At 42.1% G+C, this 25,918-nt stretch overlaps 1 protein-coding gene and 2 long non-coding RNA genes across 20 annotated transcripts in view; 2 read left to right on the top strand and 1 right to left on the bottom strand.

The window, feature by feature from the left end:
- Positions 1-22,450, top strand: part of PECAM1 (platelet and endothelial cell adhesion molecule 1) — a 44,923-nt gene extending 22,473 nt beyond the window's left edge. For 3 of the 18 annotated variants that reach the window (XM_085556705.1, XM_085556697.1, XM_021537450.4), the window contains 6 exons: positions 3,111-3,181; positions 3,842-3,898; positions 5,132-5,200; positions 9,362-9,418; positions 16,252-16,274; positions 20,904-22,450. In XM_085556705.1, the coding sequence (XP_085412831.1) occupies positions 3,111-3,181; positions 3,842-3,898; positions 5,132-5,200; positions 9,362-9,418; positions 16,252-16,274; positions 20,904-20,936 (310 nt within the window). In that variant the 3' untranslated portion in view covers positions 20,937-22,450. Of the gene's footprint in view, positions 1-3,110; positions 3,182-3,841; positions 3,899-5,052; positions 5,082-5,131; positions 5,201-9,361; positions 9,419-16,251; positions 16,275-20,903 lie in introns of those variants that run through there. The other 15 variants (XM_085556698.1, XM_077787385.2, XM_085556701.1 and 12 more) reach the window with 10 other exon arrangements.
- The window catches only part of LOC146765818 (uncharacterized), a 27,824-nt gene continuing 1,906 nt past the window's right edge, over positions 1-25,918 (bottom strand). Inside the window, exon 3 of the long non-coding RNA XR_014949309.1 lies at positions 1-23,580. This is a non-coding gene — a long non-coding RNA (uncharacterized LOC146765818). The remainder of the gene's footprint in view (positions 23,581-25,918) is intronic.
- Positions 22,487-25,918, top strand: part of LOC146765819 (uncharacterized) — a 10,280-nt gene continuing 6,848 nt past the window's right edge. The window contains exons 1-2 of the long non-coding RNA XR_014949308.1: positions 22,487-22,612; positions 22,956-23,015. This is a non-coding gene — a long non-coding RNA (uncharacterized LOC146765819). The remainder of the gene's footprint in view (positions 22,613-22,955; positions 23,016-25,918) is intronic.

The raw sequence follows: 25,918 nt of genomic DNA on the forward strand, positions 1-25,918 counted from the left end.
TCTCTCTCTCTCCTTCTATTATTATTACTACTATTATTATTACTATTATTATTATATTTTACTTTATTTCAATCATTAAACTGTTCTTATCTCAACTGTTCTTACCTGGGTTTTACCTTTTTCCAATCCTTCTCCTTGTGCCACTGGGAGTGAGGTGGGTGAGGGAGGGTGCTTAGTTACCAGCTGGGGTTAAACCACAACAGCCCTTTTTGGCACCCTCGACGTGGGACTTGAAGTTAACAACAGATCTGATCAGTGCATGTTGAAACAAGTTTGTTACAACCATTCCTTGTGGTTTAATAGCCATTGGTCACGGTGTTGATTTGTTTGCTCTCAGAGCTGTGTTCTCCAACACCTTGCTTGCACTACTGCACCCTGTTGTGTTTGTTGCCCCCGGGGCAGGGCTGAGGGTATTGTTTTAATTCACCTGGTCAGGTCTCAGCGCTGCCATCACCTGTGCGTGGGATGACACCTGTTGGGAATCATTCACAATTACATCTTTTACCGATTCCTCGGCCAACCTGCCTATGGAGGAGAGACGTATTCCCACAGGCTCCCTTTCTTCTCCAGCCTAATTACCAGAGCATTTGAGAATTAGGAACATTTTGAATACACTTGGGCTGTTGGAACCAGCATGGTCCTATTGGTAGGAGCCAGCAAGTGGCTGAATGTGGTTCAGCTCTTGTTTAGGGTCAAAAAATTATTTGCAGCTACTCCAACCCCCACGACAGGCACAGTCGGCACTCAAACTCCAGTTCCCACAGATGCTGTGATTCCTCACCCCAGGGGTGGGTGATGCAGCTGAACCAGAGGACCAGCCCCTGTCTGTATCAGCTGCCCCTCAAAAAAGGAAGAGAATTGCACAGGAAAGATGGCTTGTTTAGTAAAGAAGGACAAAGCAGGGTCATAACAAGAACAGGAGGAAGAGGCAGAACAAGAGGCACTTGATCCCTATCCCTGAGTGAGCTGCGAGATATGCAAAAGGATTTCAGCCATCATCCAGGTGAGCACATTATCACCTGGATGCTCAGTTGCTGGGATAATGGGGCTGGTGGGGTGGAATTAGACAGTAGGGAAGCCAAGCAGCTGTGATAATTTTCTAGGGAAGGGTGAGTTGACAAGGTGATTGGAAGTGTAACACAAGTCCTCAGCCTCTGGAAGCAGCTCTTGCAAGGAAAGGTATTTCTTCAAGGAAGATGTTCTGTTTCACCCAGGCAAGTGGACCATAATGGAGAGAGGTTCCCAGTACAGCAGGGAACTAGCCATGCTTAGAGGTAGATAATTTATTATGACCCAGACAACACATGGTCGCTCACAGATGCAGATGAAGCCTAATGCGCACAAACCGTGTATCAGAAACATGTACACCAGAGTGCACTGTCATTGTACACTAACTCACTGGCAGTGTTGTCTGGACACACAAAGAGGCACCAGTGGGGAAGGCATTGGCTCCCCAACTCTAGCAGTACACAGAAAAATCTCTTCCTCCCTTGTCCCTGCTGTGGAGAAACTGGTTGAGCAGCTCAAAGAGGATCTCGATTCTACTCCCCACATATAAGGTCTGGAATCTCAGCTGGTAACAGAGTGTTGTTCAAGGAGAAACAACAGAAAGTGTTGCTCAAGGGAGGATATTGAGGGTACACAGCAGGGGAGACCCTGGCTTTTTCTGCAGGCCTACAGACACAACATGAGGAAGTGGGATAGAAATTCTACTTCAGCCCTACATGAATTGCAAGGAAAAATAATCACAAGAAGGGATTCTTCCAGGAAAGCTGCCACTGTGGTCTGCAGTGGGCAGTTCCTCAGACAGAGTAGAAAGGCTGATCTTACTCCTGATCCTATGGAAAGGAATTCCACTCCATTTTCACAAGAAGCGAGCTGGATAAACCTATGGCCAAGACTAGAGGGGCTCTGCCTCCAGCCACGTGGAAGAGAGGGGACAGCCTTGTTTACTGGACTGTGTGCATCACGTGGCCCATAACGTCAGCCCCCCAGCAGTATAAGGCTGTAGCAGATACGGGTGCACAGTGTACCCTGACGTGATCAGGCTGCGAAGGGGCAAAACCCACTTGTGTTTCTGGAGGGGGATTCCAGAAGCTGACTGCTAGAGCCTGAAATCAGCCTGACTGGGAATGTGTGGCAGAAGCCCCACTGGGACTGGCCCAGAGGTTCCATGGGCATAGACTATCTCAGGAGTGGGTACTTCAAGGACCCAGAAGAATCCTGGTGGGCTGTGAGTGTAGCAGCCTTGAAGATGGAGGAAATGAAGCAACTGGCTGGTCCCACCTCTTGGAAGACCCTTCTGTTGCAGGGTTACTGAAGGTTGAATAAAGCAGGTGCTGGTCGCTATCACAGCACAGCTCTGGCGGCAAAACTGCGCCGAGCCTGGGACTGTGGGACATGCTGCTTGCTGCTCAGGACATCCCTTGTTTTCCTTGGGGTTTCCTTCTCTCTCTCTCTCTCTCTCTCTCCCCCCTTTTCATTGCAATTATTATTATTAACTTTATTTGAATTATTAAATTGTTCTTATCTGAATCCATGGGGTTTATCTTTTCCCAATCCAACCCCCCCACCCCTCTGTGGCAGGGTGGGGGAGCGAGTGAGTGGCTGTGTGGTGTTTAGCTGCTTCTGGGGTTAAACCACAACACCTGCTTTATGATAGTGGTGCAATATTTCTGTGTATAAAGGGCTGTAAGCCTTGCTTCATACAAATGTAGCTTGTTACAGTGCACACCTGCAGACAATAGATGGTTGTGCTTCACATTCCACCTGCAAACACAACAACAGGATGAGGAAGTATTCTAAAAATAGAAAAAAGGCCAGATAAGTGGAATACAAGAATGTCAGGTCTGTATCTGAATGCATTTAAATATGGAATAAAATTGAAAATACAGAGGTCTTAAAGAAGAATAATGCAATAGGGAACATTTTTGACCTTAAAGTTTCCTTGTGGTTCTCCTAAAGCGAAGGCAAAATTTTCATTAGTTTCACTGGTTAAGAGTATGTGGTAGTCAGCATAGACAGTGACTGATCTTTGCACAGAATCATGTTGTTGCTTTTATTGACTGGTTTTGGATAATTACATCAAATTTTATTGGTTTGTTTTTCAGTTCTGCCTTGGCTCCAAACTTGACGAGTGAAAAACTAACAAGACCGCCCAGTGATGGAAACTACTATTCAGGTAGGATGTTTTGCTATAAGACTGTTAATAAGTTGGTTTAATTAAACATCTATTTAAAGTTTTGGACTTCATAGTTATTGCTTGGATGGGGCCCAATGTTTTGGGAATACAGAGGGATGCCAATAACATTGTCCAAGGTATCTTCTGTCATTTTATCTTTGTACAGTTTTTATGAGCGCATCTTACTCAGATTGGTCTATAAGTCTGCTCAGACACTTCTCCCAGGCAATCAATTGACAATATCACAGATGGAGAAATCATGGTAAAAGAAAATTACTTTCTGCTTTTGACACAGCTGCAAGAAAATTATTTCAGAGAGGAAATTTGAGCTGCGGCACATGGCCCTGTGATGTGGACACAGTATAGAGATGTTAACTTGCCTGGGCACCTTTCATTGCAGCACCTCAGTGCACTTGGCAATGACAGGTGGACATGATGCTTAGAGCACCTGACAGACAAAGTTGCCCTTTGGGTGTTTGTTAGCTGATTATTTAAAAAGCCACATTCTTCCCACCTGAATGTCCTAGGTGGGAATCTAAAAGTAGAATGTGTTATATAGCAATACAGATAATGACAGTAGGAATTGCAGCTGTGTAATTCATTTATTTCATTGATTACAATAAATGTTTTGTCAGCTCAGCTTTGGCTTTCATATTTCAGGATCAGGTTACATTGAAGATAATGAAAACCACATGAAATCAACAGATGAGAGTAAAGGTAATTCCATACTTAAACAATAGATTTTAAAATAATTTTATAATTTAAATTCTTGATGTTTTCAAATCGTAGTAGTGAGGTAGTAATGATAGGGCCATCCCTTTTTTCCTATGTCCAAAATTACACCAATAGGACCTTTTTATCAATTGCCTTATGGAGTGTAATTAGCTGTGCTGGATCCCAGGCCATCTAATGATGGATGGTATAAAAATATAACTTATACTCAAAATATTAAGTTCTAGATAACAAATATTCTGATTTGTTTAAAAAACCAAGATTTTCTACAGATTTCTGCTTATTTTACTTCTCTGTCCTTTCTTCACTTCTCTGGATCTTGAAATATTTAAGAATTAAATATTAAACCTGCTATGAAATCTGAATAAAATAATCTGCCAAATCAGTTCTGCGGGATTTCAGTCTGAGTGACTGTTGTGGTTCTTTCCAGTTCTTACAGAATGTGGTAGAACTCCATCCCCACCCCACTCTAAAAACAGACCAGACAGCAACAGCTGTTTCTTGTGTCTACTGTACCCAGGTAGCCAATTCCTGTCAGCCAGTGGTCCTAGTAAGTCAGATGTCTGATCATTGCCAGGCTTTCTGTGGGTATTGTGGCAGAGAAGCATTCTGAGGAGGAAAATGGGTTCCATGCCAAATGTTTTATGTGGGGCTTGGAGGCAGCTTAGGAGAAAAGTGCTGAAATGGGCTAATTGGCAAAGCAGAAATTTGGAGAATGAGAGGTGATGAAGGAGGCCATGAAAGACATAAAGATGACTTGAAATGTGAGGAAAGTGCAGAATGGGAAGTGTCCTGCCATAGCAGCCACAGAAAACAAGAAAGTAATGGCAGGGAGAGAAAGGGAAGAGCAGCTGGAGCAGGAACATAGGAGAAGCTCTGGTAATTTCCCAGAAGCTCCCTGCTCCATTTTGTTGTGTGCCACTTTTGAAGGTGTTACATTGCAAGTAACAGTTTTAGGCACAATTTGCATGTCCCACAGTTTCAGAAATCTGCCTTTAGTTGGTCTTCTGCCCTTTGGAGTGGGACGACCCTCAGGAATGGGCAGGCCTTACAATTTAGCAGAATAACTCCTGTCTGCCATCAGTAGGGCCTGGTCCTGCACCTATCACAGTCAATTGGGACTTGTCCATTAATTTCAGTGGCAGCAGGATAAGGCCCACGGCTCAAATGAAGCGTGCAGTCCTACAAAGAAACATCTTCTTGATATTTTTGGGGCAGGACCTGACCTTGAGAGTGCTGAGGTGGATTACACTGAAGTTGAAGTCTCCACGCTTGATCCTTACAGAGGTAATAAACTCTCCAGCCTCTATGGGTTATTTCTGGGAGCAACTCTGGGGCTGTTGCTGCTCCCTGACATTGGTCTGGTATTGGCACCTGGGGTGCCAGGGTTGTGCTTTGTGTGCTGACAGTCTCCTGCCAGGAGTGCTTTTAAACCTGGCTGATGCTGTGGCTCCTGTGCTGCTGTTCTTGCAGTTCTTCCCCTGGGATCATTCCCATTTACAGGAGGTCTCTGGAGCAAGGCTCCCAGCTGGAGCTGTGGCTCTAAGCAGAAGGAAGCCTGCTGTGAAATATCCATGTTAAAGAGACCAAATTCACTGAGGGCCACTTGAGGTTGACACAGGGTAAGATAATGGTGAGAACAGAAACTAGTGGAATTTCCACCTTTGTAAAGGAACTGGTTGTAGGGTCAAAGCTGTAATTTGCTTGTGATAGAGAAGGGACACCAGTGTTGATTTTGTCTCAGTCTGGAGAGACCTGGGGACCATCCTCAATTTTGTGGCACCTTAAACAGAGAAATGAGATATTAATGCCCAGATAATTTTGTCCTCCTCCCTGCAGTAACCAGACCTCAGAGCGTGGGGCTGAGGTACACGTCTGCAACCTTGAAGGAGAAATTTATTCACCACTCAAATGCCCACTTAAATCATTCTGTGTCATCTGGAGAACTCCAATGCCATTATGGCCTTGTGTTGAAAGCTGCTAAACCTTTCAGAAATTTGCAAAAAGCTCCAAGTAGGTTGAAGTGAATAAACCCTGCAAGAGAAGTTTATGCTCTGTTCTTGCTTCTTTGCTTCAGCTGAATGAGATGCAGACTGAGGAAGAAATGGATAAATTTCCTTCTTCCTGGTAGGAAGGAGTAGTCATTTATTTCAGAGACCAAAGACATTATTGTTTAGCTGGTAGCAGAGATGTTTGGGCAAGAGTGCTCACTCTTCAAGCTTGGCAGCCAAGCCCTCCCAGAACAGCCAGTCCTCATGTCCGTTTTGTTTTCACTTCCTGCTGTCATTCATCACAGTCTTCCCTGTGTTTGAAACAGGCTATTTACCCCCCTCTGCTAAGTTCTGCACTGAAGGACCAGAGTTGTTGTACTTGTACAATGGTGTAGAACAGTAAGGTATGATAGTGCATCGTTTAAATTAAAAGCCCAATTAAATTCAAGATCAACATCTATAAAAACAGCTTTTTCATCCATTCTTGATATATAACACTATTCCTGTGTATCAGACTAAGTAAAATGATAGTATCTATGCTCTACAGATAGAACCCCATTAAACTACAGAATAATGTTTGCTATGGTTTGTAAATGAGATCAGATTATATTAATTGAGTTCTGTCTCATGCTACAGATCTATGCATGGCACACAGAACATAGATTGATTCTGTAAGACCAAACTGTACTTGAGTGTACAAGTTCCCTGATCGATTTCCTTTGTTGCCCCAGGACACAGTGGAGTACTTTGGTTATGGAAATGGAAATTGCACTGAAAGTATTTAATGTGTTCCTCTCTGAGAGCATCCTGAGGATGCTGCTTAAATAGGAGTTGTATGAAACTAAGTTATCTCTTGAGCTCTGCACTGCCTATCATAATGAAAACAGGATGAGATTTATTCTTGGGAAAAGAGCAGCAAAGCCAAGTTTCTTAGTATTCCCTTGTAATAAGCATGTACACCCACAGAGAGAATTTGGCCACAGGACTGCTGCTGATACTTCTGCTACATTGGTGTTATTGTAAGGTTTTGTTCCCAGTCATAATATTCTTTCATGTCTGTGTGGGGGTATGACCAGCCCTTCCTAGGGAACAGAACTTTCAGGTTATCACCTTGCTCCAAATCCCTTTTACGCCTCTTTTGATTCCTCCTATTTTCTAAATGAAGACAAAGCAAATGACATTTACCTTTTCTCTGGGTACACATTGCTCATCCAGCTGCTACACACAGAGTCTGATTCCTTCTGCCTTTTGAGGAACTGCAGATTTCTTTGATCTCTCTGGCCTAACCTCAATTTAATTTATCTTTCCAATCATTTGTTCCTCCTGCCACTGTTGACAATGTCAATACTAATGTTCTCAGGAGCAGAAGAGTCATATTTTGTGTACTGTGAAAGGCTACTGTGTACTGCAATAAATGCTGCAGTATCTAAGCTGTAACCGTTGCCTTTTTGTCACTTCTGGGAATTGGGATTGATTGAATGTCACTTCAAACGAAGTTGAAATTATTGTAGAAGGATGAAGACCTTGTCTTTATCAGTAAAGAATTACTTACTTTTTAAAACACTGTTTTACCCTGTTTTCAAGCAATGTCTGAGCTATCTGTTAATTTATGGAATACTTTTATCTAGAATTATTAAATTCAATACTTACTAAGTTTGTATGTTTGACAAAAATATAGTGCTTGTCTTTTCTAAAGCTTAGTTGAGAAAAAAGATGGCAAGGTGATTTAGATCATTTACTGGGAATCTGAGAAAAACCAAAAGCAGGGGCTAAAGTCAGATCAGGAAACATCCCTAAAGTGACAAGGCAGAAACTGTTAAGTATGGCTGAGTAAGAATGTTCTCCTTATTTTACTTTCATATCTGGTTAGGGTGGAAATATTATAAAATGAGTGGGAACAAAATGTCAAATCATCCAAGTAATTTCTCCTGGCACATTTTTTCAGGACGACTTTTGGAAGGTTGACAAAGGAAATAACATGGGCAGTGGCATTATACCACAATAAAATGAAATGGGTATGATAAGAAAAAAAGCAAACTAAGGAAATGCCTCAAACCAAGTCTTTGCACAGAGTCAATAGGAGTAGATTTAGGACTGTTACCTGCTAAAAAAGAGTCCTAAACAAAATGAGCTACCTTTTATTAAAATTACAAGATTAATTCTTCACTAGAAACTGAATTGATCATTTAAGCAGTAGCTGCAAGCCTTTGAAATATGCCTTGAGAGCTTCAAATTATTTTGCAAAGAAAGTTCTTGCCAAAGCTGTAAGTTTGAAAGCTGTGATTAGACACTTGGGGAAGTGTAGCTGCTATTGTTTAAATTAAGAGCAGTTTTGCAACTCCATTCTGATGTGTTAACTCACAGCATGTAAAGGATGCTGAACAGCATTAAAAACAATGATTCTAATTAGCTTTGGGAAATCAGAATATGGTGCCAGAGACACTTGTGTTCTTCAGGGCAACCCAGAACAGTAACAGTCCTGACTCTGAGTCTGCAAATCATTATGTCTGAACTCTTTAAATGTTGGGGGTTTTTAATAGCTAAAGCACAGGATTCAGTTTAACTGAAATGAATGTTTCTGAAGCACTTTGAGATCCATGAACAGCAAACTCTTGGACCCTGCCATCACAGACTTTTACAACAAGTGAAGAAAGTGGTTTTAAATACACAGTTCTGGAGCACTTTGATTGCCCAGGGGCTTATTAAACTACAACCATGCAATAAATCCAGGAGATTGTTCTATTCTCCTACTGGCCAGAAGTTTATGCTGACCACAGAGAGAATTATTCTTGCTATTTTCAGGCCTTTAGACAGGGCTCTGTCCAAAAGGAGGCCTTTCCCAGATAGCACTAAATGGAAGCTGTGTAGTGTGAAATCTGCAAATATTATTCTGAGACGTTTCACAAAGCACAGCAATTTAAATTATTTTTTGTGCCCTTAAGATTTAGACAGGCTAGTTGCCAAAAGGGTTTGTAGTTTATCTTCCAAGTGATAGATTTCCTCAGGGCTAGGACCCCTAAATCCTTAGAACAAACAGAAGAAGCTCTTCAAATTGATCCAGAGAAACTGTTCTCTAGTGGTAGATGTCTCTGTGAAATTAAAGTAGTATTAGTTCAAGTTCAGAAGAAGATTGGAAGAATGTTGAAGTCAAATTTGGAAAGGGAAGCAGATTTTCATAATAATTTTTACATAGAAGGAGACATCCTTCTCTCAGACCCTTACAGGCTGGGTTTGGGGAGGGGGTTGTACTTGCTTTTTCACACAGACTCCACAGGTTTATTGCTGCTTATGTAGCTGCTGCTTCTGAAAGTAAAAAAGTGTGTTCTGTTTCTTTAAGAGTACAAAGCTGGGTCATAGCTGGGTCACAGGAGCTTTTTATAAAATAAACAAAACAAAAAAACAAAAAGAAAAAAAGAAAAAAATATATATATTGATTGTGTGCCAATACATTTTCCAGCTCCTGAACAGAAGGGGACTGAAACAGTTTATAGTGAAATCAGAAAAACTAATAATGGTAAGTAAGCTAGTGAAAAATTAAACACTTCAAGGAAGCGTGCATGTAGAGGTTAGGGATAAATTTGTGACTGAATATTTTATAAGATAATATTTTAGACAGAATATTTAGAACATAAGTGCCATAATAAAGAACAGCTGCAAGTTGCATAGGATGGGAACATACCAAAGTGCAGCTACAAAATCACAGAAGTTGATAAATTGCATGAAATCTTTATGGCTCCTCATAAATCAGTGATATTGATATTTGTAGTATCTACTTCATCAGCCCATTTGTGCTGGATCTGCTGAATATTTGGGCCATACATCTGGATTTGAATCAAGATCCCCGTTAGGGATCAGGATTATAGGTCCTGTTATCTCAAACTGCTCAAGAGAAACATTTGTCTCTTAATTGACCACGTTTGTCACATGCTATAAAATAGGCCAGTTGCTTTGGGTGTAATTCCAGCAAATATCTATAAAGCCCCCAACAACAGACTCTACAAGCTTTACAGCAATGTGATCATTCCAGCAGCTCCTCTAACACAGACGTGTGTGGGGGCAGTGGCAGCTTGCTGGCAATTACTGTCTGTAAATGTTCTGGCACTAATCAGTTCAGAGACAGTGGGTTAAAAGAAGGTTATTTCATCATAGTTTGTCAAGGAAAGGATTTCCTCTCCTCTCTTTGTGTTAGGAAGTCTAGATTTGTAAATATTAGGGCTGCAAACCGTTCATATTTTGTCCCCATTCAGGCTTTGTTGTGTGCCTTTTTGTTGTTGTTGTTGTTGTTGTTGTTGTTGTTGTCGTGCTTTAAGTTTCTATTTTTTCTATAAGGCATTTCCCACCTCTGACACAATATACACAATATGTCTCTGGGGAATCTTTTATGTGAGGGTCTCCATGTACTTTAGAAAATGCTACTTAATTTTCCCTTGTTACATGGCAATTTTTATCTCCATTTTACAGCTGAATAAACAGAAAGATTAGGTCATGCATCTAAGGCAAAGTGTTTAGAGAGTGACAACAGTGGCAAAGAAATTTCGGAATCTATGGTACTGTGCCTGTGTGTTGTACTCATTTTTCACAGCCTTGCAGTGAAAATCAGAATATCTTTCACACTTAAGAGCATGGCCAGGCACTTCATGCAGGACTACCAAGAGAAAAGAAACCCAGTTTATTCTAGGGCTGAGCCCCAAGGCCACAAATGTTCTGAAATGTTCTCCAATGAGTGTGAACTGGACCCATAAAAAGCTGCAGAAGCTGCTGTATAACCCTCACCCACTCTGCCCAGGTCTGAGGGTGGCTATCACACCACTCACCAGCCCTGGTTTTTTTCTGGTACATAACAACAGAATGTGTTAAACTCCAGGTTGGTACAGCAGAGCTGAAATTCAAAGAGCACTTTAAAAGCTGTAATGCCATAAGGTGGGAATTGCAGTAAAATGGGATATGATTTAAAGACTGAGCTGAATTAGCCAGAGGATCTGCAGACATCCCTTAATCTTGCAGTCCACCTGCTCTTTTATGCATAACATTCTACAGTTTCAGTTATTCTTGGAAACACAGTACCAGTTTATTGTTTCAATCACGTCTGTTTTTCCTGACTGATGCACAGGAAAAGTGTTTCAATTAGATAAGCAGTACATCACCCAGTAATGCAGTGCTAGGTTACAGTTAATGTAACACTACCTTGGATTTTTGATAGGCTCTGTGATTGTGAGGTGGCAAAGTGTAAATTCAGTGGAAGATGCCTATGAAATATTCTGTCTACTTTAATATATATTAATATAAGCATATTAAATGTTGCCAATTGTGGCAGATGTTGAACATGACTAGAGGGTGCAGAAGTTAAAGAATAGAACAGAATATTCTATCTTAAGGCAAAGTGTTTAGAGAGTGACAACAGTGGCAAAGGGATTTCGGAATCCTTGGTGCTGTGCCTGTGTGTTGTACTCATTTTTCTATTCTTTGATTTTTTGAGCAAAAGCCCGGGAGTACAACCTGCTTCAAGAAGGCAGTGATTTAGACAAACATGTCCTTGTGGAAATCATGAGTTTAGGAATTGGTGTCAGCTACACAGCTTGACAGATTTAACCCCTAAGACCTATGTAACATATTATTTATTTGTAGGTAACTATTGTGGTTTCATTAGAATTGAGGGCTTCATAAGCAATTTTGTCTTATGAAGGGGTTGTCTGTGCATTCCAGAAACTGTGTGCACTAGAGAGGAAGCTGAAGAACAGTCTGTAATTGTTATGTCTGAAGCAGTTCTTTGTGACTGAGCTAAAACATTTTTGCTCCTCATTTTTCTGACAGCTCACTGCTATCCCCAGTAAGGCAGATGCCATAGCAGTAACCAGCTCCTCTATTTTGAGTTCTGTAGCTGTTGCTTGTTCTTATGTAAAATCTGCACCATTAATCCATAGTGCTCATAATGCTCTGAGCTTTCCCAAGCCCCAGGCCTTTGGCAGTGTGTTGAACATCTATCATTATTCCTTTTCTTTTTATTTTCCTGGTTCTGGCTATGTTATCTCCTGCTTCTACCATATGAGTGCCTCCACCACACTGTGGATAAGGCTCCCCATCCTCCCTGCTGTGCTGTTTTCCTCCTTCTGAGTGCCAGGACTCAGGATTAGAGAAACAAACTGTCAAATGCACATCTCCAGTCCCAAAAGACCTGCATTAACCTGTGGTTAACTACAGTTAGCTCATTTGCAGTGGGAAAAGCAGGTAATTTTTGAAATTCCATTCTAGTAAGGTATGTTTTGATTGAAAGTCAAATGATGTCAGTCTCTGGTTTGTTGGATGCTAGATTTCCTCTGCTGTAATGAGAGTTTAAGGAGGATGCTGCTCACTTTGCTCTGTGAGATAAGAAGTTGTCCTTGCATTGTTATTGAAAGATTAGTTTAATTCAGAAACATATTTGGTGTTCAGGATGTTCACCCAGGTATTATTTTAAAGCCTTTTCTAGAGCAATGGGCTGTTACTTTAGTATTTTACATAAAATACCAACAACTTCAAGCATCAACTTTAAATCAGACCATTCATCCAAATGGCAGTTTGGGGAATGGTCAGTTAGTGCCATTCAGGTCAGTAACAGCTTTGTGTAAAAGTCCTTAAAGCTCACCAGGATTAAGTCATTCCTTTAAAATCCTGCTTTCTCAGGTTTCTCTGTGAAAAGGCCAAACCATATTGTGAGTCAGGAATATCCAGCCCAGTCCCAAAGATGCTGCTTTTTGTTCAGAAAGAAGTTATATAGTCTAAAACTTAAACAAAACAGACAATTGTCTAAATGCACAGTCTGCCAGAACGATAAAATGGCTGTGGCCCTGCTGCCTCCCGTGCCTGTGCTGCAGTCCAGGCTGGCAGCTCTTCCTGAGGGAGGGTCAGGATGTCTCACACACCAGTTCAGCTGCCTGGGTGGAGGCTTTTTCAGGCGTGATTTGTTTCCATCACACCTTTCATCTTCCCAAGAGGCAGTAGGGGCAGGAAGCTCGAGCATCTCCATGCTGGTTCTTTATCTCAGCTCCTGTCCTTCCCTCAACGTTGATCCCAGTTCTTGGAATTGCACAGTCCTGTTCGTGCTGCTGAGGAGAATTAGAGCCAACTCCAGTGCACAGATTTCCTCACGTTTTTCCAGGACACTTCCTGTGGAAGATGATGTTATTGGTACATTCTTTCTCCTTCAGTGAACTCTGTCTTTCCTGTGTGTCAGACCCAAAGCTCACAGAAGCCAGTGGGAGGCTTTGCACTGATCTTATGTGCACTGGACTGAGCTCACTGTGGCTCATTGCAAGATAACAATTCCCAATTTCTTATTAGGAAAGTGGAAATCCAGCAAACAAAATGCAGAACCAGCCTTTATGCTGCTAAGTCTGGAAAAATGAATTGGTCACTTGGAAGCAATTGCAGCGGTGAGACAGGAAATTCTAAGAGTCCTACAGCAACCAACAATGTACTATGGAAAAATAAATATAGCCCAGTGGAAAGAGGCATGAGAAATCCCCATTGCATTCAGAGGGTTGGAACAAATCTATTCAAAATCAGCTCTGGCAATCAGGAAATCTGCTCAAATACTTTCCTGCTCCTGAGCCTCAGGCTTAACACCTACATCTTAGCCAGAATTTCCCACTGAATCCTTTTCCAGCATAGGAAGAACTCGCAGGGTCTGGGGATTCATTGTGTTGTTCAGAACTCGGGTATTATGGGCACATGATAGTTGTGAGCAGTCCAAACCCTTGCAAATAACTTGTCCTCTCTCCAATATAAAAACTCTTTGGATCTTTGGGTTTCTAGACATATTCTAGACTAAGGCCTGGATCTGTGAGACATTGATTCCAGAGCCAAATGCTTACAATAGCTTCAGCCAAAAATCAGGCAAAGCCAGATGGTTTCAGTAAGACACATATGCAGGGAGCTTCTGACCTTGCTTGAACCTCCAGTGCAGAGCTGGATTATGTGCATGCCCCGTGTCAGAGCTGTTCCCAAGCTGCCTGCCAAGATTCCCTGATGGAAGCTACTGCTCCAGCAAGGGCCTTGGCAGAACGTTGTGTGTGTCTGCAGCTCAGCACCTTTGGTTCATAGTATGGCTTTCACCAGGGCTGGAGGTGCCTTGGAGGTGGATTGACAATTGCAGCTGTTAAGGCACATATTCTCCTCTCCATAACCCCTAGCAACAAGAAATGGTAGAGCAGGTGGGGGTGACAGTGTCTTAAATTCCTGCTATATGTACTCCTTTGTAAAAATGTGTTCTTAGAATTTAAAATCCTGTCAGCTAGAAGCAATACCAAGAGTTTAAATCCATCAGAAGTCCATAAAACCACCTACATTTTTTAGAAAGGAATATTTTAGAAATCACCAGTATCAGACCTACAGCTCTGAATCTTTTCAAAAAACATGGAGCTTCTACAGAAGCTTGACCATTTTTTCTGTGTGTCTAGAATTAAGCATTTCCCAATTCCCCAGTTTTGGCAGTAAGGGAAAGCAAGGTATTATGAAAAATCTCTCAGTTCTACAGTAAAACTAATAAAAAAGAAAACCACCTTCTTTTTTATTATTTTTTTAAACAAAAATTAAATAAAACAATTGTGAAAAGATTGACAAGCACTGTATCACTGTGCCTTTATTGGTGGCTGCCCTGAGTGGTACCTGGTGGAAATCACCCAGGCTTCCAGCAGCACTTCCCTGACACAGAGTGTGACATTTCCTGGCAGGGCTGTGACACTCAGCTAGGAAGCCCCAGAGCTCTGGATGTGGGTGACAGGTAACAAGGAGGCAGGATCACTGGCACTGTGACCTCCGAGCCTTGGGTAGCCAGCATCCCGTTGTTTGAAGTCTGGAATTTACACAAAATTTCTCATTTCCTCCTTCCTGTGAGAACAATACATTGTGACAGAGACTAAATGACAGCTTGTTAATGTCTCATTTCATAAACCTTATGTATGGTTTTGTCCACTTAAACTGAGCTTTGATGTAGCACTGGGTCAGCAGTGGTTTTGTTCAATTTTGTTGGCTTTCAGGACACAAAAATGCTTTTGTGTGTGTTCCATGTAACTTCTTAGTTTGTTTCCTAATGTCTAAGCATACATGGCTCAATCTTGCAAACACTGAGATCAGTTGTATACTGAATTTGAGTTCATGATGTAAGATGCTGCAGTCACCTCAGTTTTTAATCCTTTGCTTAGGCTAAAAGTTCTGGGTATAAAACTCTGAATGTATCATTCCAGAGACCTTCACCCATGTTCAGTTTCCTTGTTACTTCTGCTGGCTCACAAGGGAGTTTCTAAAAGACTTTTATTAGGGTCTAATAATGGTAATAGTGCTCTGCATAATGTCCTTCATTTAGCGATTTCAGGGAACTTCTCAAAATTTACATAAGTGTTCTGCCTATGGAAGGCTGATTTTTAAATTTGCTATTTAAAAATATATATAATTAGAAAAAACAGATTCAGGAACTGACTCCCATTTATATAAAAATACTGAGAATATTTATGCAAAAGCCCAGTCCAAGCCCTTTTTTGAACATTAGATGAATTTCCCTCACACAGCCTCTCTCCAGTGAATCTGATACACTTTCCAAGAAAATACCCTTCAAGATTCAGGACTTAGTTTTGTCACATCTGAAATATCTCAACAGAACATACAGATGAACGCTTTTAACAAGACTTGAAGTCCTCTCCTAAAACTGGATTTACTTTGAGAGAGAAAGGAAATAGTTATGTTTTGGTATTTGAATGTATTCTGTGAAAATTCTGAATATCTAAATCCACTTTTTAAAAAATAAGTGTATGATCCAGTCTTAAAGTTCACTGACCATAAAAGGAAAGAGCTTGCTGGCCCTCAGGTTTTTCATTGGGAACAAGCAACTTTTTATTAATAAAATGTCAGGTGTCTTTGCAAGATGTTATTTTTGACCTGAAAATTATATCCTCTACTGGAATTCTGCAATACATTATTTTCCTGGCAAGGAATTGGATTAGGAAGTAAAATCCTGATGAGAACTTGCCTCTAAAAGGAAGACTCTCCTGTCCAGTAACAGACTGTGCCCTTAGAGGCTTCTTAGAGACTGTGCTAGAGACTTCTGCTCTTAAGCTCTGCACTTAAAAGCTGCCAAACAGGTCCTGTTCAGTGTGGGCTTTGAAATATCTGGTCTCACCCCTGTACTTGCATTAATCTAGAACTTGAATACTCCTTAAAGCCCAGAGCTTTAAGCTTAGATGTAGGTAGGAATTTTAGATCATTGCAAAGTGAACAAAAAGGTTAAAGTACCTATACCTGTATTTTCCAGAACTTAAAACTGGTCACTCTGGAAGGTGCCATTTCATAATTTATACATTGTATTTTATTTTGCAGATTCTATGGAAAACAGGCATTCTGTAAGTATACACTTTATGCAATCAGGTAAATGTAGTGGCACGGGTTGAGATGTTTGTGCCTCTGGTGAGATGGTGTTCAAGAGTTGCTGTGGTTTATTTGTTGCTCGGGGCCTTTGCAGGACATATGGGGCAATCCCTTTGTATATATTTTCATGAAGCAGGCTATCAATCCTCTGTCTGTAGAATGGTCAGTTTTAGGAGTCTGTGGAAGGGGCTGGAGTTTGGTGGTGCTGGTGCACAGATAATGATCTCCCAGGAGTTTGTGTCGAGCACCTGCACAGCTTTGGTCTGTGCCACCAATGCTGGCAGGGTGGGACAAGGTGAGGGATGGCTCTGCAGCTACAGGAGATTTGCAGATGAAAACTGCTCAGCTGGTAAATGCATCAGTGGGGACAGAGCTGCTGTTCCAGTCCCATCTGTCATCCCCAGTGCCCAGGGATGCCTGCTCACACAGCCCCTGTGACTAGAATGCCCAGAGAGGGGAGCTCCTTCCTAAGGTGTGAGCAGCTGAACCAAGCAGGGATGGTGATCACCCCAACTTGCAGAAGTCCCCTCTGTTCACTCTCTGTGGCTGCTTCCTCCTGGGTTTATTTTCATCCACTGGTAGAGCAGGTAGGATGACTCCAAGGTCTTGCAGTAAACTGAGACCTGGTAAGAAATTTTGAAAGCAAACAGTTTTTATTGCAGAGTACAAAGCTGGGTCATAGCTGGGTCACAGAAGTGGGACTAATACCATCCATATATATGGAGTATCTCAGCTAAAAATGTGGAGTTTTGTGAAGGTCCTGTAAGAAGCCAGTGACAAAATGTGGATTTTTTTTTTAAATAGAAGAAATATGTTGAATGAGCTGTTAGTCTGCCCTCAGGAGATCTGAGGGGCAGGGAAATCACATTTCAGGAGTACTTTTATGAATGTTGGGTATTCTATCTAACTCAGACTAAGCAGACGGTTGTTTTTTTCTGCCACCCACTTTGTGATTTTGGAGCTTGTACTTAAAAAGAAAAAAAGGAGAGACATAAATAAGAATCACAATAGCACAATATACGTCAGCTCATGGCATCCATTTGAGTTTTGAAAGGCTCCATCAGCACTCCCATCCCCATGGGATACACAGGCAGCCCATTGTATTATTTACAGACACTGGCAGTGCACTGAAGGTCACAGATTGTGTTACAATAAACAAACTCATATTAACACAGGCCAGGAGGGTTTATAGTGTCATTGTGTCTTTTAGTTAAAAGGTCTGTTTTTATTCTTTGCTCTCAGTTTTCTAAAAATATGTTGAGCTGAACCCTCCCCTGGGTTATACCAGGCATTCCTTGGAATGTCGTGCAGAAGAAAGTTTGTCCCTGTCCAACACAAAAGAAAAAATGGTCAAGGGTGGCTGTGACAGACATGAAGTGTAAGCTCAGGGAGGAGGTTTTGTCCTTTTTTTCCGCAGCCTACATAATTTCTAAAGGACATGAAGATGTTGGGGTTTTTTTCCCCTGTGGCCAAAAGTAAGTAAAATATCTCTCTATGGAAGTATAGTAAAAAGAAAGTGAAAATAAACTGACCACCCCATGCGAATCACTTTCATAATTAATTGGGCTATTAAAGCTTGCTAAACCAGGTAATCCATGAAGTAATGTCAGATTCAAGGAAGAAAAGTGTCAGCTGAGGGCAATGTTTTCTTTGTGTTTCTTTTATTACTCTCATGTTAGCAGTAGAAAGGTAATAAAAGTAGTTATTCTGTAAAACTAATCTCATTTTCAGAAACACCCAGAGCAAAGTCAGTTTTATAACACTTGCACATCTTGTTTTCCTAGAAGCTGCCTTATTCAGTTAATGTCTGAGACATTGTCCCCTCCTTAGGTATACTGTTAATGTATTAACATAATAACTATTTATTTTTTTCATTATTAGTGCTTTAAAGGACATAGCAAAAGAACAGAGCCTTGTCTTCTGCTTCTTAAATTCCCACTTCTGTTACCAACAAAGCCTGTGACAAAAGCAGCACCTCCCTCTCCAAATAAGTGATGTAAAATTGGACTGGACAGATTAATTTCTTCATAGATTTTCCATTCCCTCTGCTTTTCTCTCAACACTTTACAGGGCACACAGATGAATACAGAAGAGGCAGGGAGCTGCTAAGATGCCTTTTAACATAATTTTCTTGCAACTGTTTTTTTTTTTCAGTAGCTCATTTTTACACATGCTTAACTGCAATGTATCTCAGAGGTTTGGTCCAAATGAGGAGTTGTTGATCCTACTCCTGAAAAGGAAAATGCTCCTTATAAAGTGATCAAGTGGCTTAAACTTCCTCCCCAGCTGTTCTGCTTCTTGATAGGCAAATGAAGTGTTTGGCTCAGAGGTGAAGTTGCATTTGATCTGCTGCTGCCTTATTTGTGAGTGGAAGGGGCCTTCAGGAGCTGGGCTGGTCAGCTGGCATCTGAATCCCAGGGAATGCCAGATGGATCACTTAGCTGGAGTGGCCTGTCAAAAAACTTGTAGAATTTGACTCTGTTTAGGAAGTAATAGATGTTCCAGAAGTGTGAGACAAAGGACCACAGCAGAGAAGAGTATTTTGCTAAGAGCTCTGTTTTCAGGGAGGATATGCAGCCTTTTATTTCAGTATTGGTGGTGGAGACTCATCAGATCCTGATGTCCTTTTATCTCCCTAAATTCCAATAATGTACATTCCACTGCTCAGATAAAGTCTGTTAACATTCAGTTCTGCATGGCTCTTCCAGATGTCACAGGCAGAACAGAAAACTGCACTGTAGAGAAGGAAGACATAGCAAATAATTTTAATGGTTGCTAGTCCTGCTTTTGTGCAATTGTCCCTACATAGTTTCTGTCAGAATAAATATAACCCAGCGGGGAAATTTAGGAACTTTGCTTCTTGTTCACTGAGAGACCATCACAAAATTGAGTTCAGGCTTTTAGTAAACACTGTGTACTGGCACAAGTGCATTGAAAGTGTTTGTATTATGTCAAGAAAGGTGATGCATTAGAAAAATAATTAGTCAAAGTCTGAATTACTTAAACTATATAAAGGCTCAGCTGTAGTACAGGTTGTGACTGATTTGCAGTCCAGAGTACCTTGAACCTGAATGTCTTGGATTTTTAGGTCATTTAGAAAGGAACGCAAAGTTTTGTGTCAGGGGTTGCTCCCCTCCATCTCCTCTGCTTCAGAAATTTGTATCTTAAATGCAATCCATAGGAAGTATTTGCAAAAGAAATGAATTACTTAGAGAGGAACTGGGAGGAGGTTTCCTTCCTGAAATCAGAGCTGGCAATCTTTCTAAGTTATTTAATGGTTCCAGTTTCTGAAAACATATTGAAGGAAATATCTTGACAATGAGATAGCCACTTCGCCAAACACTAATTGGTATTGTGTCAAATTTACCTCAGCAGTACATTCTGACTTCACGTCTCCTCCTCTCCTGCTACTCCTAGATGTGCTTGTGTATTTGTTTGGTTCTGTCCTAGGGGTTCAGGAGGACTGGCAGTACACAAGGACATTGTGTACTTTTAGCTGCCTATTTGTCCAACCTCAGCATGTGCCCTCTGAGACAGAAACCTGTACAATTTACATCTCTTTGTAGGAATTTCTAGGTGTTATTCAGCTACTTTCTCATCTTACTCAAGTGATCCCAAAAGTGTATCCTTAGTGTTAAAGGAATTCACACTGCCAGCTCCAAAGGGGGACCTGGCCTGTGTTTAACTGTGCACAGTAACTTGGCACAATAGTTTCAGACAGGAAAGGAAGATGAAGGATGTGTCCAGTTAAAACTGGGGGGAGGGGATTTCAGGCAGTCAGGATATGAAAAACAAGGTGATACTCTGAAATAAATGCTGAATTATAAACCAGGAATTCCTCTGACTCATGGGGCAAATCCTTTGGGGTAAGTCCACAAAAGGAATGAGGCGCCTCAGTGCTGACAGACTGAACTGTTAGGTTAGAGGCCACCACGTACCCTGAGCAGAAATTTCTTGGAGGGAGACTTTGGCAACTGATGCCAGGAAAGACTTGACAGTTGTGAATCCCCAGTGGACAGAATTGTTTCTGTCATATAATGTAAAAACAATGAAGTCTGGGCTCTCCCTGTGCCCGCTCCCATTGGCTGGTGTAGAGGACTGCTCTGTCTGTCCTCTGTGCCAGCCAGTGCCAGGGTTCTGCCCCTGGAGATCACCCCTGGCACAGCTCTTGCAGGAACAGTGTCCAGAAATTGGGTGCTGCACTGCTCCCTGTGAGACACCAGCCCTTAAGGAAAGATTCTTATTCTCCTGGGACTGGTGCTGGGGTCTGACTGTGGCAGCTGAACATCTAGTAAATAAGGGATCTGACTTCCAAGTGTGTTTAGTGCCAGCAGTTCCCTTAGAAATCCAACTTTTGTCAGTCAGCACCCACTTACAGATGTTGGTGATTAACAGTATTGGGGTCTAGGTTGTAATTGTACTCTAAATCTCCCACTGTCTTATTTCTTTTTCTCTCTGATGAAGATAATACCAATATCTCCCCAGAGAAGAGTGAGTCTTTATTAGCTCACTGTGGAGGGTTCTAAGGAATATGTTACAGGACACAGGGTAGGGGCACAGCTATACTCACACCTTGTTTTTTTCTCTTTTGCTCTTTTTGCCAGCAGAGAATATATGGGCATCCTGATGCTACCTAGTACAGTCACCTTAAAGATCAACTGGGAGAAGAAAACAACAGGAGATGGAAGATGTTGCAAGTGTTTCAAAGGCTTTGCAGCAGTTATTTATGAGTTAGCCAGACTCGTCTTTTCAAAGTTTATTTCCTTAGGAGGAACAATAGAGATGTTCCTAAAGCATTTAATGGAAAAAAATTACAAATAAAAATTCTCATAGGAAAGTGGCTCTAGAAACCACTGACCCAGGTTCTCATCTCTGATTTCTCCTGCTAATGCAATTTTACCTTTTTTGCCTCCAATTCATGCTCTAAGGAAACAAAGGGGGAGCTACAGCTGAGGAAGTACATTTCTACAATGCAGCAACTACTGTGATACCAGTAGGACATAGAAATATCTAAGCTTGCTTTAAACTTGCTAAGTTGGTTGTCAGTGCCACCACTGTGCAGAACAGAGCTCAGCACAGCCTGGCCAGCCATGGATTTACCTTGACATGATCTTGCAGCTTGTGCTGAGCTCCCTGTGCTGCAGCAGCTGGACTGCTACCAGGCTTGGAGCCAGCTCAGTTATAACCCACAGGGATGTGACACTGCAGGGAGGGCCTGAGGGAAGAGTGAGCTCTGTAAAAAAACTTGAATAACTGTTCAGAGATTCAGACTTTACCAAGTGCTTCTATCAGAGGGACAAACAGTCTTTCTTCTTCACTAAATTGCTTTTCCCCTTTAAAAGTTCTGATGCTTGTTGGTTTATTTGATGTGATGGGTCTTCAAGAAATGATTGTCCATCACAGTTATTTTGGATGATTCTATGATAAGTCTTCATTGAGTGGATATAAAACACCCAGGTCAGTGAGTTTGTACCTGAAAATCCTGTTATGTACAATCCTTACTCCTCTGATTTTATGAGAGATCTGAAGTTGTACTTGTGCCCAGTTTGTCCAGTATGGAATTCCATACCTATCCTTTTTCTCTGTAGTATTATAAACCATTAACGTGGATCTAGTTTGGACACAGATATAATCCCGCAGCCCATGTTTATCTTGGCTGCATTAATTTAAAAGAAGAACAGAAAACAAAAGAGAAAAAATACTGTCCTTAACCCCTTAACCAGATGGCCTTTGACATTGCAGTTGGTCCCTTTTTCTTACTGCAAATTAAATTCCTACAATATCTGGGCCACAGGTAAGAAGGTTCTCATTTTAATTAGAAAATAGTAAAAAAGAGGTCATGGATTTGTATATAGATATACAATTGCTGCTTTAAGCACTGCATCAAAGGTGCAAAACCAGCAAGAAACACAAAAGGGGTTTATATCTTCCATTCCAAATGTTTAAAATTTCAAGCTCTGGTTACTGATTAATATCTCTAATTTATTGTTCCCTGTGCAAATGTTGTTTGTATCATGAGCCTGTCAAAACTGACTGACTTCATAGCTCTCTTCTGTTGACAAATGTTCTTTCAGCATCCCATGAGTGCCCATGCAAATGCGTTAGTATAAGAAATGTGAAAAGGTATTTTAATAAAGAAAACTGAATTGAACTTTGCACTGGATTTTGCACATTCATGTTGCAATGAATGCCTGTGAAGTTTTTTATTCTTGGTGAGCCACAGATCCATTGTATGGATTGGCATTTGGAAGATGCCCTCTCTGCAACAGATTCCAGGCTTTTGGATCTTGAGTCAAGAACCCATTTAAAGCAGGTAAATGCACTGAATTGCTTTAACAACTGAGTGGGGGAGTGTTTGCATTCACATAAGTCTTTTACTAAATTGCAAAGGTAAAAATTCCTCCACAAGTTCTTCCCAGCCTTTGGGAAAGCTTGGGAAAACAGTGGAGTTTGGAAAGCTTCAGAATATCATCTGGGCATGATAGAGTAGCAGAGGAAGAATTCGTTGCTCACTTTCAGTTTATCTGTTGTCAGGAATAATCCTACATTATTTTGGATTTAGTTACCCTGTAGTTTTTTGCCCTACTGAAACGTGTGAACTGTCCATTTCTCAGAGTGCTGTGCATTGCTTTGAGCTCTTCTGTTTTGTCTTGCAGATAACAAAAATATTTCAGAGTATGGGACAATATTCAGGAGACATCGCCAGTGAAGATAAGGTAAATGGGCTCATGAGCAAACTACACAAGGAGTCCTGATATGAGCATGTGCCAAACAAGCCTCATGATTCCATTGGAAATATTTAGGAAATAAGTCTTGAGTCTGTTACTGAACAAATCAAAGCTCAGGTTAGACCTCAAACAATACATTATTGAAAACAGCAACAACAAAAAAGAAATTTTTGTGTTGTCACCAAGTTGAGCTCAGGAAACAGAAAATGAGGTGTGGGTAAATATTTACTTTTTGAGCAGAGTGAAGGGATGGCACACGCCCAGGTCCCTTGTGCCATTCCTTGTCGGGGCACTTCCATTGGGATGGCAATACCCGAGTCCCTTGTGCCATTCCCTTTCCGAGCAGTTCCCGCACATCCTGCTTGCGCTCCGCTCGTTCGGGAGGAGCCTCACCCGCGCCCAGGTGGGGGAACTTTGGAACATTTCTCCTGTTGTAGAGCAGAGGCCTTAGAGGTGACACAGAAACGCCTGAATCGAGGCTCCTCTTCCTCTCCACGGTTACCTTCCTTTCCCATTCGCAGCCCAGTGAGTTCCCGGTGTAACGGGAGTTCCCCTGTGTAATATATGATTTAGAATAAATTCGTGCTCAGGACTAAAAAATACAGTATCTTTTTTAATGGAACCAAGTGACGGGAAAGAGCAATATACACAGGATGAATTCCTGTCTCAAAAGATGGTTATTCTGAAGGATTATTCTGTCTAGAAGATATGCCTTAAAATGAATATTCGTCGCCAGAACAAGATATTCGGGGGGGATTACCGCAATCAGAGTATTCCGGGAAAACCTCAGTTTAGAAGCGCCACAAGAAAAGAGCATGCATGAATATGTGAAAAAGGACAAAAGGAAACAGGAGGACCCCCACAGAATCCCGCTAAGCCTGGGAACGGTATAAAAACCCCTGTGAAATCAGTACCCCGTGAACTGCCAGGGTACGGTGCCGCATGGTCCGGACCCAGTTCACCCAGCACCGACCGCCTGGCTCGTGCTGATTCGCTTGTGGCTTTTCCAATTTTACTTTGATTGAATTTAATACATTCCTTTAATTATTAAATTGACTGAATTCCTGGTGTAACAGGAGCTTCCCGGTGTAACGCGGGTTTAACGCCAGAGTAAGGCGGGTGTAACGCGGGTTTAGCGCGGGTGTAAGGCAGGTTTAACGCCGGTGTAAGGCGGGTGTAAAGCGGGTTTAGCACCGGTGTAAGGCAGGTGTAAGGCAGGTTTAACGCCGGTGTAAGGCGGGTTTAACCCCAGTGTAACGCCGGTGTAAGGCGGGTTTAACCCCGGTGTAAGGCGGGTTTAACCCCGGTGTAAGGCCGGTTTAACCCCGGTGTAAGGCCGGTGTAAAGCGGGTTTAACCCCGGTGTAAGGCCGGTGTAAGGCGGGTTTAACCCCGGTGTAACGCCGGTGTAAGGCGGGTTTAACCCCGGTGTAAGGCCGGTGTAAGGCGGGTTTAACCCCGGTGTAAGGCCGGTGTAAGGCGGGTTTAACCCCGGTGTAAGGCCGGTGTAAGGCGGGTTTAGCGCGGGTGTAAGGCGGGTTTAACCCCGGTGTAAGGCCGGTGTAAGGCGGGTTTAACCCCGGTGTAAGGCCGGTGTAAGGCGGGTTTAACCCCGGTGTAAGGCCGGTGTAAGGCGGGTTACCGCGCCCCGTGCCCACGGGAGCCGCGGCGGTGCCGGGCTGACCCCTGGTGGGCGGCGGGGGCACTGCAGGGGGACAGCGCCGGGCTGGGCCCGTCCCGGCTCTTTTTTCCATGGAGCAATAAACGGGAATTTTTGGTTCCTACAGCGCTCGCCCGCCTCTCCCCCACCGCCGCCACTCTTAAACAACACTGTCCTAAATGCAGCGTAAACCTGCCCACCGTGCCTTCTTCCCCTCTCCCTCAGGGTAGTGAATTGTTTGTGAATGCTGGGGCACTGCTTTGAGCAGTTCCTGATAAACCTCCGCATTTATTTACTTTTCCGCTGTGTTGTTTCACCTGCTGCTTTGTGAGCTTGGCTCCGTTCAAGTTCTTTGTGCTGCAGTTCATCACTGAGCTGTATTGAGCCCAGCTTTTGGGGGCAGGGGAGGTGACACTGTCCAACTGAATACAGCCCATCTCCTGCAAGGAGAGGGCAGGCACAGGAAAATGCAACAAAGTTTGAGAAAAACAGATGTATCAAAGGCACCCCCGCGACTGAACGCAATAACGTATCAGTACAGATTTAAAATGCTAGCACATTTTGTTGTTTCGAATTTCAAGGAGTTTCTGAATAAGTGAAAGCATAATAACCATCACTTCTGCAGTTATTTGGGAGGTGATAAGCAATTTGATATATCTAAGGAATCACAAAAAGTGGAGCTTATTGCCTTCATACTATGCAATGTTCCACTGTATATCACAAGTGCTCCCATTAGAGAGCTGAGCAGTCATGAGAATGTTGCTTGCATGGAAGGTTTCAGCTAAATGTGAGCATTTATTTATATAGGTAATTTATTTTCTCACCAGCCACAAACGTGCTGAGTGGGAAGGCTGAAAAAATTCTCACCATTACAGGAAATAATCGCTGTAGTTAAATTTTAAATGTAATAGCAAAAGAAATCACAGTTTCCTTGGGGAAGGAGTCACTGCAAAGTCTGATGACAAACAGAACAGCAGCATGAAGCTGAAATGAAAGATTGGGAACAAAGCAGCAAAGGGCAAGGCTGTCACTGCAAAGGCTCTCTGGCTCTGCCCCCATCAGCCTGGATTTGACTGAGTGTGAAGCTCTCATGGTGATTGTTAGAAATGGACCTCACACTGCTTGGACCACAGTCTTGTGGTTAAGAGGAATTCAGATCCAACAGGTATTGTTTGAGGAGAAATTCCACTACTAAACTGTTAGTCATAATAAAGATGTATTCTGCCTCTGAA

Source organism: Lonchura striata, chromosome 18, assembly GCF_050655825.1.
Source record: "Lonchura striata isolate lonStrDom1 chromosome 18, ASM5065582v1, whole genome shotgun sequence".
Lineage (NCBI taxonomy): Eukaryota > Metazoa > Chordata > Aves > Passeriformes > Estrildidae > Lonchura > Lonchura striata.